Source organism: Plasmodium relictum, assembly GCF_900005765.1.
Source record: "Plasmodium relictum strain SGS1 genome assembly, chromosome: 11".
Lineage (NCBI taxonomy): Eukaryota > Apicomplexa > Aconoidasida > Haemosporida > Plasmodiidae > Plasmodium > Plasmodium relictum.
Genome location: NC_041689.1, coordinates 1 through 18,379, shown reverse-complemented (window position 1 = coordinate 18,379; position 18,379 = coordinate 1). Strand labels below are relative to the sequence as shown.

Here is an 18,379-nt window from a genome sequence, read left to right as displayed (position 1 = left end):
ATTCAAAATAAAAAACAAAAAAAATATTATTGTAAATTTTTTTTTTCATCTTTATATTTTTTTTATTTTCAAAAACATAATACAACTCCAAATAATTTCCGCGTTCTTTTTTTCCTTTATTTTTTTTTGATAAATGTAAGTATATTTAAAAAAAAAAATAAAAAAAAACATAGACTGGTTTTAAAAAAAAGAAAAAATTTAGTAGTTAAATATATAACAAATATATATACTTTTTTATATTCAAAAAAAAAAAAAAAAAATTGATATAACTTTATTACTGTTGTTCCAATATAAATAGATATATATTTTATTATATAATTATCTATTTATATCTTTTTATTTGGTGCATTTAAGAACATTTTTAAGACAAATAAAAAATTTACATTTTTTAGATGCAAAAATAGTTATACATCATTAATAATATATTCTTTTTTTTTTTTTTAACCCAAATATTAAATTTAATAATGTGACTTTCTTCTTTATATAATCAAAAGATAAAAACTCTACATTTTAGAATAAGACGAAACATATTAGCACGAATTTTTTTTTTTTTTTTTTGTACATTATGAAATATGATAAAAATTTAAAAAAAAAAAAAAAAAAGAAAAACATTTTTTTTTTAGTCTATAAATAATTTTATTTAAACAAATGTAATTCAGTTAAAAAAAAAATTGTTTTAATTATATATATTTTTTAGTTACATTCTTGTTGAAATTAAGACAAAAAATAAAGGTAATTTTTTTGTTACAAAAAAAAGTAGACTAATTCTATAAGTTCATTTTTCTTTTCTTTTTTTCCAGTTTTAATTTCTCCCTTTTTTTTAATTTACGTAATGTATATAATTGGGGATTTTTTATAGCTAATATATTTTTCATTTTTTTCCTAATAAATCTAATTCTATTTATTCTCTACAAAAAAAAAAAAAAAAAAAAATGTGTGCATGCATTAAACAAATTTATACTGATCTTTTTATTTATTTGAGCATTATAAATATATATAAAAATTATTTTTTCTTTCTATATAAAAATTTAAAAAAGATATTTATAGACATTTTTGTAATACAATTTTTTTACTATTTTTTAAATATATATATATATATATATATTATATATATTATATATATACTATTATTACTTGTCTAATTTGAATGAAAGCTTTATTAAAAACATCACCCTTATTTTGTAATTTTTTCTCTAATAGTGAAATAATATCCCACGAAAAACTTGATAAATATAAAAATTTTTTATATGTATTGTCTTGAAAAATATTTTCATTTTCCACAAAATCTCTATAAAAATAAAAAAATAAAATTTTAAAACAAGTAAAATACAATCAAAATTTGAAAGAAGAAAAACTTTAATAGTGCATTTAAAAAAAAAAAAAGCCTAATAATTTTTAAAATATATTTTATTATACATATATAGATACGTACTTTTTTTTAGATATAGATGCTATTTTATATAACGGCATGATAACATTATTAATTATTCCATTTTCAGAATTCCACAATTCCTCAGGAAAATCACTAATTATATTTTTATAAGTATTTAAAATAGTTAATATTCTTGTAAATGCTTTTTTTTTATTCTTTAAATGCAGGTTTATTGCTCGTGATAATGTAACAATAATTAAAAAAAATTTGCTATATGATAAGATTTCCTTAGTTATTTTAATATTTTCTACAATAATATTTTGATTTTTTTGGTAATCACATATATTAGTTATTGCTTTTGTATTTTCTTCATTTTGTAAAATTATGTTAACTTTTCTATATTCTTCATCATCACTTGAATTGTATAATTCCTTATTTTCTATCTTTGAAGAAATGTTATCGTCTTGTAATAAGGAAGTCTTTAGTAAATTATTTTCAATACAGTTTTTCCCTTGATAATCTAATAACTCAGTACTATTTACTTCGCTGCTTAATTTTATAGAATGACAAAATTTTATATCATTGTGAATAAAACATTTATTATCTTTTTCATTCTGATTTTCCTCATATCCATTAGTTATCCAAGGAAAATAAATTAAAATTTTGCATATTTCTGAAAGTAAGAAACTCACTTCCTTATAATATATATAAAAATGTTCCAGAAAATATGAATTTAAAAGTAGAGATAAAAGTTTTTTAATAATTATATTAATAATAAATTTGGGGGATGAAAATAATTTAACTAATAATAATGGGAAAAATGTAAATTTCATTTTCTTATTAATATAATTCAAAACTATTTTTATTGAGATTATTTGTATATAAGGATTTTTATTAAAAAGTCCATTTTCAAATATTAATGTCCAGAAATATAAAAAATATATAATCAGCTTTTCATAATTTTTATTACTACTTATTAATTTGTTGTTTTCGTTAACCTTTTCGTTATGTATTATATTATCTTTTTCAGAAATTTTTTCAGTACATATATTTCTATTTATACTGTTTTCCTCAGAATAAGTTATTTGATTAATTTTAAAGAAAAATGATTTATATTTTTCATGAACATATTTTTCAGGTAATAATTTTTCTATTAAATGAATATCCAAATAAAAAAAAATTTGTTCTAATGATTTATAAAATAAATACACTATATCTTTATCCATTTCTGTATACATATCATAATTATTACAGAAATATGTAATATTTTCAATAGAAGTAAATATGTTAATTATGTTTTTATCTTCTTGCATGATAGTTTTTATATTTAAAAAGTATTTATTCATTAAATGAGTCATTAATAACAAAAATAAGTCTTCTAATTGATTATGCATAAAAGTAATCTTATCTTGTACTAAATCCAGTTCATTTTTGTTGGGATTCTTTTTTTTTTTTTTTTCTTCATTCAAATTATTTTTCTTATTTTTATTATTGCAATAATTAAGTAATTCACATACAAAATGATTACGAATAATGTCAAAACAATTTTTTGAATCCTCTTGTAAAAATACTTTTCCATTTTCTTCAATATATTTTTTACAATTTTTTTCCCCTAAACAAATTTGAGTAATCTTATCTTTTATATCCTTTTGATAATTCTTTGAAATATTTTGTTCATTTTTTCTTGAAGAAATTTCATTTAAAATTATTTTATGATAACTAGGAATTTTTTTATAAAAAAAAGATGTAAATACAGGTAATAAGTATAAGTAAGTATATGCAAAAGAAGCTTTTGTATTAAAGGATAAATTATCTTTTAAAATTTTATAGGAATTAAAAACATAATTTAAATCATTTACTTGTTGAAATAATAATGATATTAAGAACACATACATTTTTTTGCATTTTGAATCACTTTCATTTGAAAAATTAGTTAAAAGACTAGCAAAAGTAGTGAAGTAAAATTCTTCTTTTAGTAATTTTGAATTAGATCTATTTAAAAAAATATATATGCTATTTAAAATAGCAATCCTAGAATCTTCATTTTCATCATTTAAGTTGTTTAATATGACAAAAAACTTTTTCCTTTTTTCTTTTTTTGACAAAGGAAATCTCATCAAAAAATCAATATAAATCTGACCACATAGAAAAGATAATTTCAAGTTATGCGATTCTTCAATCATTATTGTAAAAATTTGATCTATGCAACTATTTATTTTTAAAAAAATAACCCCATCCTTAATAATATTATTAATGTCTTCCCGTAATATGCAATTTTTGAATAATACTAACAGTTCCCATATATGATTTTTACTTTCAAGAAGTAATGATATTTGATTTATTAAACAATATCTTAAGGAGTATGCATATTCTTCGTGTAATTCATCATCATCATTATCATTATAATATGTAGAAAATGTATTTTCATCTAACAAATAATTCAATTTCTTTTGTCGTTTAAGATTTTTTACTTTATTCATATTACTTTTTTCTATTTTTCTCTTATTATTCGGAATATTATTATTAGAATTATTATAAGTATCATTTGAAACAACCGAATTTAGCCAAGACATAATATCATTTTTATTATTATTTTTTATTAAATATATCAAGGTATCAATACATGATAAAATAAGTTTATCAAATTCTTTACTATAATAATTAGGAATATTTTTTAATATATCAATGGAAGACAAAATAACTAATTTGCCAAAATTTCTAAAATCGGCAAATTTTTTTCCTTTTATATTTTTAATACATTTGGAAGATAAAATAAATACGTCTCCTTTACCATAACAATAGCAGTAAACAAGCAATGGTTCAATTAAATGAATAAAATTAACAAAGACTGAAAAATCATCCTTTTTTTCTATATCATTTTTATTTGTTAAAGGGCTTACATCTCTTTTACCTGAATTATCATTTAGGGTATCTTCTGATTTTTTAATATTTACAGTATTCATAATTAAATTATCATTTGTAATATTCTCTTGGTTACAATTTAATAATTCATTTGTATTTTTATTGGTATTGCTATTAATCTGATAATTTATATTACCTAAATTTACATCTATTTTCGTTGAATTTATATTTGATTTATCTTTTTCTTTAAAAAAAAATTCATTTGTTTTTTTAATTATAAATAATAGTAACTTTAAAGACATTTTAGCTAAAACTTCAGCATGCACTTTGAAATCATACTTTTTTGTTTTGTTAATTGAATCATATATACTTTTTTCTTGAAATGATCCTTCTATTATATTTAAGTTACTTTTTTTTTGAGGATATTCAATAAATTTATATTCGTAATTATAACCTAAATATTTATGTTGTGAAATTTCTGTAGAAACAAGAAAATGTAAGTTTTTTTTAAAACTGTTAAAATTATTTATGTCATTTAACATTTGATACTTAAATAATAATAGATCTGAGTTTTTCATAACAGCAAGTAAATTTTCGTATGTATCTCCCTTAAAGAAATATACAGATTTTATCAATAACTTGTATATGATATTTAAAATAAAGCTAGATGTCAAATTTTTATTTTCTTTTAATCCTTTTATAAAATCATTAAAATAAGATGCAATTATAAATATATATTTTTTCTTAAATATAAAATTTCTATCTACTTCATTATCTGCAAAAGATTCACCACTAAAAAGACTCTCCAAAAATATTAAAATATTATTTTCTATACAATACTCTGATACAATATTTGTTAATAGCTTTATTATATTGCTTCCATATGTTTTTTTGCTTTCTTTAGTTTTTCTTTTTATTTTTTTTTTATTAACATCTTCTGTATTTTTCTCAATCTCATTTATTATTTCTAGTTTAATCATACTAAATATTTTTAAGCAGAAATCATCATATTGAGTTTCATCTTCCATTTTTATTTTTTTTATTTTATTATTGTGCTCTAATTTCTTTTTTTCATTTTTCAAGTTACCTTCTTTTAATATATTAAAGTTAATTTTTAAATAATTCTTATCCAAAAATTTTTCTTTTTCATACAGTACAGATTCTAAAATAGAGTTAACAGTACATAAAAAGATAGGTATATGATAACCTTTTGTCAAATAATCAGACATCTGCTTTATAATTAAATCAAAGTAATTCAAACCTAGATACATAGAAATAAAGCATAATGTTTTTTTTGATTCGCTTCTTATGATATTTAATTTGGATGATAAACAATAGCATAATTTATATATAATTTTATGTAACTCTTTTTGAAAATTATAATCAATTTTATTTAATATAACTAAATAGGAAAGTATAATATCTGGTTTTGCTATTACATCTAAGTTTCTAGAATCAACAACTAAATCATTTATGTAACTTTTTTTTTTTTTTTTTTCATTTATCAATTTTTTATCAAACATTAAAGATCTTAACTGAGGAATTATATTCTGAATAAATTTATCGCAAAATGAATTAATTCTTTTTTTTTCATTTATTTTTTCAATATTTTTTTCTTTATTTTTAATTTGCGTTTCGCATAAAGAGGTTTCTTTTTCACTTTCATTTTCTATATTATCATTTTCATTATTTATGTTTTCACCAGTAACTCCATCTTCATTTTTAGCATCTCTTATTTCATTTGGATTTTTTGTTCTTTTTTTCCTGTTTACAATCTGTTGAAAATTTATATTATATTCACTTTCTAGATCTTGGAATTCTCTAAAATTATATTTTCTTACTATATGGCTAATGGTTTTTTCAATGTATATTTTATTGAATGAATTTTTTTTTAGTTCAAACAATAATAATGATAATAAATTATAAATATTTTTTATATATACTTTTTCCGTACACATCCCAAGTAATTTTATACTATTTAAACTAAGAATTTTATCATATGTTTCTTTTTTAGAATTTGTCTGAAAGATATAATTTAATGATAAAGGAATTACTATTTTATGTATTGTATAAAATGATAAGTGAGGTGTAACAGTAGCCAACTTTTTAATACCCTCGGAATTATTTTCAGATTTTAAGTCTATTATATTTTCAATTATTGTATCATCCTTATCATTTAATTTTTTTTTCTTATGTAAGCATTTATTATTTGAATTATTTTGTACAACCATATTATCATATAAATCGTAAAATAGTAATTTTTCTAATACTTTAAAGTTTTTCATTCCCTCCTTTTTGATGTTGTAATTTTCCTTTTCATTTTCTATTTTTATTATGTTAAAACTAAATATTGGGTTTATGCTTTCATTTAATATATTATTTTTTGTATAGGAAATTTTTATATCATTTAAAAATGTATCAATTTTTAAAGATTTTAATATTTCCATATATGGGCATATGTTTTTTGAAGAAGTAAGTATTATATACATAGAGTTCTTTGTGAAATCATTGATATTTCTTTTTAATGCATTTAATGCTTTAGGTATTATTATGTTAATAACAAAATAAATGCAAATTTTAATGTCGATAATCATACTATCGTATCCTTTTTTTTTTTCATAAGATTCTAATAAATATTTTAAGAGTTCAGTAAAAAACAAAATAAAGTTAATCGACTTATCTCTCACCATCTCATTGGTTTGTTCGTTAAAGATCAGAAATAAACAATGTCTAATTAATATTTCGAAAAATATTTTGTTACTATTTAAAAACAAATACTCAGATGTAAACTTCTTGATTTTGTATTTCTTTTCATTTTCTTTGCTTTCACCTTTATATGATAATTTTGAAAAATATATGTTATCTTTAATACTTTCATTACTAAGTTCGTTTCCTTTTGCATTTTCACCATTTTTCTGTAAATAATAAATTATGTTAGAAGATAATTTAATATTACAAAGATCTAACATAATTAAAAATTGAACATCAGAATCATATTGTTCATATAAACTCTCTGTATTGAAAATATTTAGACTATAATATATTTGAGCTATTTGAAGAAAAGAATAATATTTACTTTTTTGAATTTTTTCACTTTTTAAAGGTATCTTTATTATATGCTTTAAAACATTCTTAGAGTTATAATTTAAACTATTGGTTCTCTTCAAAAATAAATTAACATTTTTTTTGAAAATTTCTAAATATTTCTTAATGTTTCTTATTTTTAAAAGGACACAACCAATCATAATTAAAAGTTTACCAGCAAGTACTCTACAACTTAAATCATAACATCTTTGAATAATTTCATATAGCATTGTTTTTAATTTTAAGCAAATACGATATTTAAGTGAACTATAATAAAAGCAAGATGAAAATGACATATTATTATTTGTTATTTTTTTTTCTTTATCTTTCATTTCTGATAACTGAGCATTTTTGGTAAATAAATTATTGCAGCAAGAAAAGTTAAAATTATTTTTTCTTCTCTTAATTATAGTATATTCATGCTTTGATATATTAATAATTAATTTTTTTATAGCTATTAGTATTAATTTTATTTTATTAATATAATCGGGATTATTACAATGTAAAGACTTTTTATTTATTAATACAAAAGTAATTATTAAATTAATAATATGAATGTTATTTATTTGATTTTTATTAATAGATGATAATTCAATTAAAATATGCAATTCCTTATTATTAATAACTGATATCTCGTTCATTTTTTTTTTATTTAAAATTAAACCATTTTTATTATGCAAAAAATCTTTATATCTTTTAAAAATTACCTTTTTAATACATAAAATAATATCAGAAATATATGGTTTCAATATTCTTATACCAGTTAAAATACGTAATTCAGAATTTTTCTTTTCATCTGATAAAATAAGGGATATATTCTTTTTATTATTTAAAACATGACTTTTTTTATAGGTTTTTCTTTTAAATAATTCGTTATTATCATCATATCCACATAAACGTAAAATAATATTAAAAACCTTATCAGTCATATTACTCCATTCATTATCACTTAATTTTTTAATAATATTTTTGTTATTTATAACTTTAATTAGCATTAAAATGGAATTAGGTATAATAGTATTATAAAAATCATAATAAGCTTCATTTTTACACCAAATATTAAATAAAATATTTAAGAATAAATTTTTTTTACCTACACTTCTTATATTTTTGTAAAACAAAAAGGTAAAGAACTCTTTAACTTTAAGTAAATTAAATTTTATATTTTCGTAGTTAAGCATAATGAATTGAATGCTTTCGATGCATTTTTTATGTATATTTTTCAAATATTTATCTTTTATATTTAATTCAATAATTTTCGTATTCGTTAAGCAAACATTTTTAACTATTTTAGAATTATTTTTATCATCCCAAATTTTTACAAAATTTAAAATAGCATTATCGTTATTATTATTGTTACTATTAGACAATGATAAGTCATTTTGGAAATGATCATAATTATACTTGTCTTTATCATTATCCGTATGCCTAATTGTTAAAAATAACTCCTTTAATTTTAATTTTTTTTTTAAATAATAATAGCTATTAATATAATAAGATATTGTAATAAAAATATGAAAGAAAAATTCAAAATAATTATTTAATTTATATTTCATAATTTTTAATATTTCTATTAATAAATTGAAATTTTTTTTGAAAACAAAATTTTTAAATAATGCATCCTTTTTTATTTCAATTATATAACCATTAAAGTACCAATAAGAATGATTAAAGATGTTTTCATATAAAAAGGAATTTCCACTATCATTTTTTATATTAATATTTTTCTTATCATACACAAAATTCCAATAGTTACAAAAATTACCCTTGCAATCATTTAAAAAATTAATCAAGACTTGTTCTTTATCATTATATCTTAGTAAATTATTATAGTCAATTTTATTTTTGTAAACATTTATAAAAGAATATATAGAAGATATAAAAATATAACAATAATTACTATAAGAAATATTAGATAAATAAAAAATCATATTTTTCTTTAATTTATAACTTCCTTTTTTCATTCCATTTTTTAGTAAGCAAAAAATTATTTTAATTAGGAAAGGAGTAATGAAATCAGTATCTTCTTCTTTTATATTTAATAGTAACTTGGTAAAATTAATATTTTTTTCTGATAATATTTCTTCAATATCATTTTTGTAATTGTTCAATTTTTCATTATATGTGCATAAAATATTAATAAATTTTAAAATATTAGGAATTCTTAAAATATGCATATTATAAATAAATTTACTTATAAACAATTTAATTAATAATTTAATTTGATCAATTAAATATGAATTCGAGTTACTACTTTGTAAATTTTTTTTGTTATACGCATTGTCCCTATGATTAAGAAACACATTATTCATATTATAAGAAATATCAAATAAAATGTTAATCAATTTATAATATTTTAATTTATTTATATAATTATTACACTTTGTATTTATGTATGTGACAATCCAAATATATATGTTTAATATCTTCATTTTAAAAGTTTCACTAACAGCATTTATTAATGGAGATATTAATAAATCAAACAAGCTTAAAATATTTTTTAGAGAATTTTCTATATCTAATTCTTTAACTGTTAACGAAATTAAACTTTTATTTTCTTTCTTATTTAAACAATTTTGTAATTTTTCTTCATACATCTTTATATTTAATGAAACAATATTTTTTAAATTCTTATTTTCAATTAATATTTTATTTTTAATATCATAAGTACATTTATTATCATCATTATTATTATTATTAATATTATTATCATTACCATTATTTTCATTTAAACTTTCTTTTAAAAAAACGGAGTTATTTTGATTATAAATATTTGATTCGTTATCCTTAAAATAGTTTACATATAAATTACATCTATTTTCATTTTCATAATACTGAATAATGTTATTTTCAGAATCACTATATTTTAATGATTCATTATTTTGTTTTTCTTTTTCTTCTATTAATTCTTCAATTGTTTGTAATTTCTTTTTACCAACTTTAAATATATTTTTTAATATGTAAAAGTAATATTCTGAAAAATAATCACCTTTTTCAATTATTTTTTTTGGGATATTACAACTCAAAAAAAAATTTTTTAATGAAAAAATAATAGATTTAGGTATAGTTATTAAACTAGCATTTAGTAACATAATTAGTTCATTAATAAATATTTTTGTAGAAATTTTAAATATATATTCACTTAAAAAATTAAAATTTTTTAAAGTGTCAAAATAATTCATTATATCAATTATTTTTGAATTATATATTTTTTCATAAGTTGGTAAGTATTGTTCTGTTTCTAAATATATCAAGCAATCAAAAATATATAAAACTTTTTCATATAGTCTATTTATATTTATTTCTTCACTATTGTCTAAATTAATTTTATTAGATTTCAATTCAATATATATGCTTACTAGTAATTTTATCAATTTTAATAATTCTTTTCTGCATATTGTATCATAATATAACATAATTTTTTTTAAAAATTTTAGGTATAAAAATATATTATTAATTTTATCTTTAAAATAATTAGATTCATATAAATTTGTAATTACATTTTTCAGTTTTTTCAAAAAATTTACAAAATAAATATCTTGTTTATCCAATTTATTTAAAAAACTTATTAAAAATGTTGTGTTAATTGAAAGTATATCTTCATCTACATTGTTATATGCATTTGCTGAAAGTATTATCATATTATTTATATCAAGAATAATACTATTTATATATATTTTAATTTTACAATTTTTGTTTTCTATATATTGACTTAATAAAAAATTACTGTACTTTAATTTCTCAAGATCTTCACATATACTATGAAGTATTGAATAATTTTCTTTACTACATTTGGTGAGTAACATAGTATTCTTATTATTTATTTCTGCTAGTAAATTAACGAAAGCAAATAAAAATAGTATTATCATTCTTATATAGATAAGTTTTTCTTTATTTATTGTATTTATTATATTTATATCAATCCCGTAATTTATATTATCAATAATGTTTTTTAAAATTATATGTAATTTTTTTATTTGATCGAAAATAAATATATGTAAATTTTCTAAATCTTTTTCTACTTCTAATAACATAAAATTATCATTATAATTATAAATATTCCTATAACTAATAGTTTCGTTTTTATCATTAATATTACAATTATTTTTATCATCAGTATTATTATTTTTTTTATGAATTTCATTGTAACTCTTTTCTGTAATAATAATATCATTATCAATATTACCTTTTTTTTGTGTATTCTTTATAACATCGTACAAAGTAAATAATTTGCATAAATACATATTATTCAAGAAAGAATTAAATTTTTTTTTTTGATATTTTGCTTTTTCAAAGCCTCTTAATATATTTTTATCTAAAATTTGCTCCTCTATTTCTTCCTTTAAGTTTTTTTTATCTGAATTGATAGTTGTATTAGTTACATAGCTTTCTTTCTCATATAAATAAGTGTTGATATATTCATGATTCTTTACTATATTTAAATACAAAAATTTTAAAAAAATTTGAAAACAAATATTGTTATTGTTTACATTTTTTTTATTTAAAATTTCATCTATTTTAAGAACAAAAAAGCATAACAAATATTTATAGAAAATATTATCACTGCTATTATCTTCTTTTAAAACAAACATAAAATTTTCGACAAGAGAAATATAAATATTATTTATATTTTCATTACATTTTGAATAATGATTTAATAAAAAAAAAGCATGATCATACAAATTCCATATAAAGAAAAAACTTACATAATTTAATTTTAAGTTATTTATATTTTGTGTATATTTACTTAGTTCAGATAAGCATGTTTCCATTATTATACTTTTCTTTTCATTATTTTTTTCTAACCAAATGTTGAGTATTTTTTTTAAAAAAAAATTTGTGGATACGTAAAATTTATCTTTAATAAAAATTATACTATCTAGGAAATTAGGAAAATTTATATCCTTACTTATTTCATTTTCGTTATTATTTAATTTTCTGCTATTATCTAAATTAATATTCTTTATTTCATTCTGTTCTTTATCGTATATATCAAACTGATCGTTATAGTTGGTATATATAATTTCGTTTAAATTACTTAGAGTAAGATTGTTAAAAATATACCCATATGATTCATTCGTAATTGAATTTAAATTATCTGTATCTTTAAAGGAAAATAATATATCACTATAATATTTATTAAATAACAGGGAATAATTTTTTAAAATAAAGGTTAGAAAAATTTCTATAAATTCAAATGTTCCTTTTTTCATAAAATTATATATATCAACAAAAAAGGTAAAAATAGATTTTTCTATAAAATAAAAGTCCTTGATATCTATATGTTCATAATAGCAATTTGTTTCATCACAATAATAAGTTTCTTTTAAAAAAATTGCATAAATTATATATTTCAAAAAAGGTAATGTTTTCTTAGATAGTTTTTCGTTATCTACTTTTAAAGCCTCTAGCATTAGAAGACTAACTGTTTCTGAATAATCTTTTAATTTATTTTTTTTTACAATATTGAAGAAAGAATATATTTTATGAAAACATAATATAAGATCATGTAATGATAATTTTCTTAACAGATAAGAGAAGCTATCAGCAATAAAAATTTTTATTATGTTATTACGATGGCATAATAAAGGTAAGGATAACTTTAAATATTTTTCAATATTCTTAATAATTGTTTTATTCATAATACGAAATATATTTGCGTAGGTATTAAATATTTCTTCTAATAAATCAAGATTATTAAAATTTATTTTATCATATAAAATTTTCAATATTTGTTCTATATACTTTTTGCTTTCATTTTTTAAATCTTTTATTAATATAACTAATAATTTATAAAAATAATATTCATCGTTTTCAATTTTAGTATTCTGTATATATTTTAAGAGAGTAGAAAAAATCTTATCTTTGTTTAGTAAAATTACCATCAAATTTTTTGAATATTTTAATAACTCTGTGCAGCATTTTTTAAAATCATTGTTGTAACAATTTTTTGGATATTCGCATAAAGCTGTATAAAAATTAGTATTTTTCAAATCTACGAAAAAAAAAAAAAAAGTGGGAAATCAATAAAAATGGAATTATAATTATATATGTATAAGTAAAAATAAAGATGATGGAGTAAAAAAGTATGTACAAAAAAGTATTTATATGTATTATTTTTTGTACCCTCAATATTATATGATTCATTATTTATTTTATATGATTTTAAATAGTCATCATATTTGTTATCATTCAATATATTATATTCCTCTAATTTTTCTTTTTCATTAATTTCTTTTATTCTATCATAAAAAGAAATAAAATGCCCCTTCTTTTTTTTTTTCTTTAATTTTAATTTAATTTCTTTTATAGATTTCTTCATTTTTTCTTTTGGCTTTTTTTTTTTATTTAAATAAAATTGAAGATATTTTATATATAATTAAAAATAAAAGAAAAAATAATGATATATCATTATGTCATTAAAAATATATATATATATATATATATAAGTATATTTATGTTTATATGAATAGTTAAAAGAAGAAATATTAATAAATATAATTATTTAGTAATACTATGTTGATTGTATTTATTAGTGTTTAATGTAGAAGCATAGTAATAAAATTAAGCTTGATTAAAAATTATTAAATTAACAAAGGGTTTAAAAATATTTATTTACAAATATATAAATTTTCATATTCTTAAAATATAAATAAAAATTATTTCTGTTTTAATAATAATATATATATATATATATATATATATATATATATATATATATATATATATATATATATATATATATATATATATATAAAAAGAAAAAAACAATGGCAAATTAGAAAAAATAATATCATAATTTTAAAAAGGATGTAGATAAATTATCATAATACATATTAATGAAACATTCAAATATATCTACAAGAAAAAAAAAAAAAATTTTACAAGGAAAAATGAAATATAAAATATATATATAGAATAACATTGCAATGTTTATTTTTTTTAATATTAACAGGTGTAGGTTAAACTTTTTATTACAAATTATTTCTAATTCAAATAATGAAAATAAAAAAATATAAATTTATTTACATGCTTATATATATATATATATATATATTTTTTTTTTTTTTTTTTTTTTTTGAATTAAAATATTTAAAAAAAAAAAAAAAAAAAAATTAAGTTTTTAATCTTATATTGTTATCTAAATATCTTTCATAGTAAATAGTTAACAACTGGGCTAATTTTCTCCTAGCATTTTTTTCGTAATGTACATTAAAATTATGTATATCATGGAAACCTTTTTGCTGAAACATTTGAATATCTAATCTGCACTTTACTATTTCCTTTATAAAGAAAAAAAAAAAAAATTTATATACATATATATATATATATGTTGGAAATTTAAAATAATTTTTATAATAATTTTAGTAAAAAAAAGAAATATACTTTTTCAAGTTCTTCAGTTGATAATTTTCTCAGTTCTTTAGCCTTTACTCTTTTTTTATAGCAACATAAGCGATTTATATTTTTTTTATTCTTATTGATACTAATTGTATAATTTAAAAATAATGCATATTTTCTTTTTATATTTACTCCTATAATTAAATATATATTGTATAGAAAAAATAGGATATAACAAAAAAAAATGTTCATTTTTTTTCCTTTATTACAGTAAATTAAAAATATTATATTCACATTATCAAAAATATGACATAAAATTTATCATTTCATCCATTTAAAAATAAGATAAAATATATGATTAACATATTTTATTAATCATAAATGAAAAAAAAAAAAAAAATGATAAAATGTAGAATTAATAATTTTTATAACATATGTACAATAAAAAAAAAAAAAAAATAGAGAAAAAAAAGTAAATAGAATTTAATAAAAAACAAAAAGGAGAATAAAAAAAAAAATAAATAAAACCTTAATTGATTAAAAATAATAAACATATATTTATACTGAGATATAATTCTAGGATATTTATCTTTCCTTTAGAACACATTACAAATATGCTTTGTAGTATGAATTATAAAGATTCATTTTATAATACTATATTTTTAGGTGTATTTAATCTAGTAAGTTTTTGCTTTTATATAAAAGACTAAAAAATTATAAAAAACTTAATTTTTAATATTTATATGCATGTCAACTCCATTTTTTATTTATGATTTTATTTAAATTTGATTCTTTTATTTTATTTTTATTTTTTTTACTTTTTTTTTTTTTTATAAGAAAAATAAAAGATTTCTTCAAAATAATAAAAAATTGCTTGTTAATGCAAAGAATAAAACTAATAATGATATATTAAGAAAAAAATGTTTCCTTTTTTATTCAATAAAAAGATATTTCTCAGTGTTTGTTTGTGATGAAATGAATGATATGTATAATAACAAGTTTATGAAAAATGGCAATGAAATAGTACATACAAGTAGCATTATACCGAAAAAAAAGATATCATATAATAAGAAAGGTAGAGATATTTATGATAAAAAAATTTTGGATTTATTAATTGAATTAAAAAATAAAAGAGATAGAGATATAGTAAAACTTAAAAATATTACTACGTATATTTTCAAAAACATATATTATTATGATTTAAAAGATATAACAAAAATTTTATATTGTATATATTTTTTTAGTATTATTTTAAAAAAAGAAGATGTATATAGATTAATAAAAAGAATTAAATTATTAACATTTAATAATAAAAAAGATAGTATTCATGAATTAACTTTGAATTTGTTAAGAATAAAAATACAAGGAGAAAACATAGATGAGAAATTAATATTCATTTTAAATAATCTTTTAAATATTTTGTTACTCAAAATGTTATCTTATGACAATTTTAATGATTATTTTAATTACACGTATTTTATAAAAGAGATTCAATTAATATATCATCATGATTTTTCTTCATGGATTAATAAAACTTATTTAGATATATCAGTTAAAACCTTTTTACAATCTTATAGAAATTCTTTAGTAAATAAAAATAAAAACTTAGACTATTCTTTTATAAGCGAAGTTATAAATATTTTAACGGATTTAAATTGCAATGTAAATAATATAGTAATGTATAATTATATTATACCTATTTATATAAAAAATTTTAATTTAATAATTGAATGTATATCAAATGAAAATACATTTTTAGATTCCTTAATAATTACTCCTTATTTTTTGCAAAGATATAATTTATTTAAAAAATTAAATTATAGAGTACTATTTTTGTATAAGAAATTACTACCACAAAATCAAGAAGCTAAAATAACTTATATAAAAAATTCCTTATATGATATTATAAAATAATTTATATTTATTTAATTCTTTTTTTAATAATATAAAATATGATAATGCTTTAATTTTAGTACATATTGCAAAGATTATGTGTGTATTCTTTGTCTTTTTTTTTTTTTTTTTTTATACGCTTATTTCAAGAATTTATATATATATATATATATATATATATATATATATATATATATATATATATATATATATTTGTGTGTTTGTATTTGTATTAATAGAATTAAATTATATAAAACGACCATATATTAATTATTTTACTTTATTTTTTTGTTGTTTTATTAAAATTCCTAATAAAGTTTATATATTATATTTTATATATATATATATTGTAATTGTTTATTATTATTTAGTTATTTGATATATTATATATGTATTTATAGATAAATATATAGATATATTATACTTATTTATTATATTTATTAACGTATTATTAATCTTATTTTATTTTATTTTATTTTATCTTATATTATTATTTTATTTATTTTATTTTATTTTATTTTTTTGTATTAATTGTAAATTTTAAATAATGATAAAGTTTGATAAAAAAAAAAATGAGCAAACGAAGATAGAAAGCAATAAAAAAAAATTTAAATTTAAAAATGAGTATAAATATGTGGATGCAACAAATGTATTAAAAAATATTTTTCTAAAAGATAAAAAGAAAGAAAATTATTCAAAAAAAGTAGCACCACCAAAAAAGGTTATTGTAAATAAAAAATTAAACGATTTTATTAATAATAAAAAAAGTCTGCAATTAGATATTATCGAAAAAAGAGATAAAATAATTAATTTATCAAATAAAGAAAACAAAAGAAAAAACAATGAAGAAAAAAATGAAAATTCTAATAAATACAGTATAGATAAATCATTTTATTACAATAAGAACAAAAAGGTAGATATTCCTTTAAACTTCATGAAAAGTAATTCTACAAAAAAAAACATTAACTTACCTATTGTATATACCAGAAAAAAAAAGATTTATTCTTCATCTGAAAGCTCTGCAAGTGAAAAAACAGGAAATGGGAATGGAATAGAAAAGGAAAATGTTGAAAAAAGGGAAATTGAAGAAGAAATAGAAGAATATGAGGAAGAAATAGAGGAAGATGAAGAAGAAATAGAGGAAGATGAAGAAGAAACAGAGGGAGATGAAGAAGAAATAGAAGAATATGAAGAAGAGATAGAGGAAGATGAAAAAGAAATAGAGGGAGATGAAAAAGAAAAAATAAAGGAAGATGAAGAAGAAATAGAAGAATATGAAGAAGAAATAGAAGAAGATGAAAAAGAAAAAATAGAGAAAGATGAAGAAGAAATAGAAGAATATGAAGAAGAAATAGAAGAAGATGAAAAAGAAAAAATAGAGGGAGATGAAGAAGAAATAGAAGAATATGAAGAAGAAATAGAGGGAGATGAAGAAGAAATAGAGGGAGATGAAAAAGAAATAGAAGAATATGAAGAAGAAATAGAGGGAGATGAAGAAGAAATAGAAGAATATGAAGAAGAAATAAAAGAAGATGAAAAAGAAGAAATAGAGGAAGATGAAGAAGAAATAGAAGAATATGAAGAAGAAATAGAAGAATATGAAGAAGAAATAGAGGGAGATGAAGAAGAAATAGAAGAATATGAAGAAGAAATAAAAGAATATGAAGAAGAAATAAAAGAAGATGAGAAAGAAAAAATAGAGGAAGATGAAGAAGAAATAGAAGATGAAGAAGAAGAAATAAAGGGAGGTGAAGAATTAATAGAAGAAGATGAAAAAAAAGAAATAGATGGAGATGAAGACGAAGAAATAGAAGGATATGAAGAAAA

The 18,379-nt window shown here is 17.7% G+C and overlaps 4 protein-coding genes across 4 annotated transcripts; 2 read left to right on the top strand and 2 right to left on the bottom strand.

The window, feature by feature from the left end:
- Positions 1-767: 767 nt before the first annotated feature.
- On the bottom strand, positions 768-13,640 carry PRELSG_1100400 (conserved Plasmodium protein, unknown function; the record flags this gene model as incomplete). Its single annotated transcript, XM_028677252.1, has 4 exons — positions 768-908; positions 1,135-1,288; positions 1,433-13,313; positions 13,445-13,640. 4 exons carry the CDS (start codon positions 13,638-13,640, stop codon positions 768-770), a joined length of 12,372 nt encoding a protein of 4,123 aa, XP_028533660.1.
- Positions 13,641-14,433: 793 nt separating this feature from the next.
- PRELSG_1100300 (apicoplast ribosomal protein L29 precursor, putative) lies at positions 14,434-14,911 on the bottom strand (the record flags this gene model as incomplete). The annotated part of the gene is made up of 2 exons (XM_028677251.1): positions 14,434-14,601; positions 14,705-14,911. 2 exons carry the CDS (start codon positions 14,909-14,911, stop codon positions 14,434-14,436), a joined length of 375 nt encoding a protein of 124 aa, XP_028533659.1.
- Positions 14,912-15,285: 374 nt separating this feature from the next.
- On the top strand, positions 15,286-16,573 carry PRELSG_1100200 (conserved Plasmodium protein, unknown function; the record flags this gene model as incomplete). Its single annotated transcript, XM_028677250.1, has 2 exons — positions 15,286-15,327; positions 15,497-16,573. The coding sequence occupies 2 exons, from the start codon at positions 15,286-15,288 to the stop codon at positions 16,571-16,573; spliced, it is 1,119 nt and encodes a 372-aa protein (XP_028533658.1).
- Positions 16,574-17,099: 526 nt separating this feature from the next.
- On the top strand, positions 17,100-18,376 carry PRELSG_1100100 (conserved Plasmodium protein, unknown function; the record flags this gene model as incomplete). Its single annotated transcript, XM_028677249.1, has 1 exon — positions 17,100-18,376. A coding segment is annotated over one exon (1,277 nt), but the record flags the coding sequence as incomplete, so codon positions are not given.
- Positions 18,377-18,379: the final 3 nt, after the last annotated feature.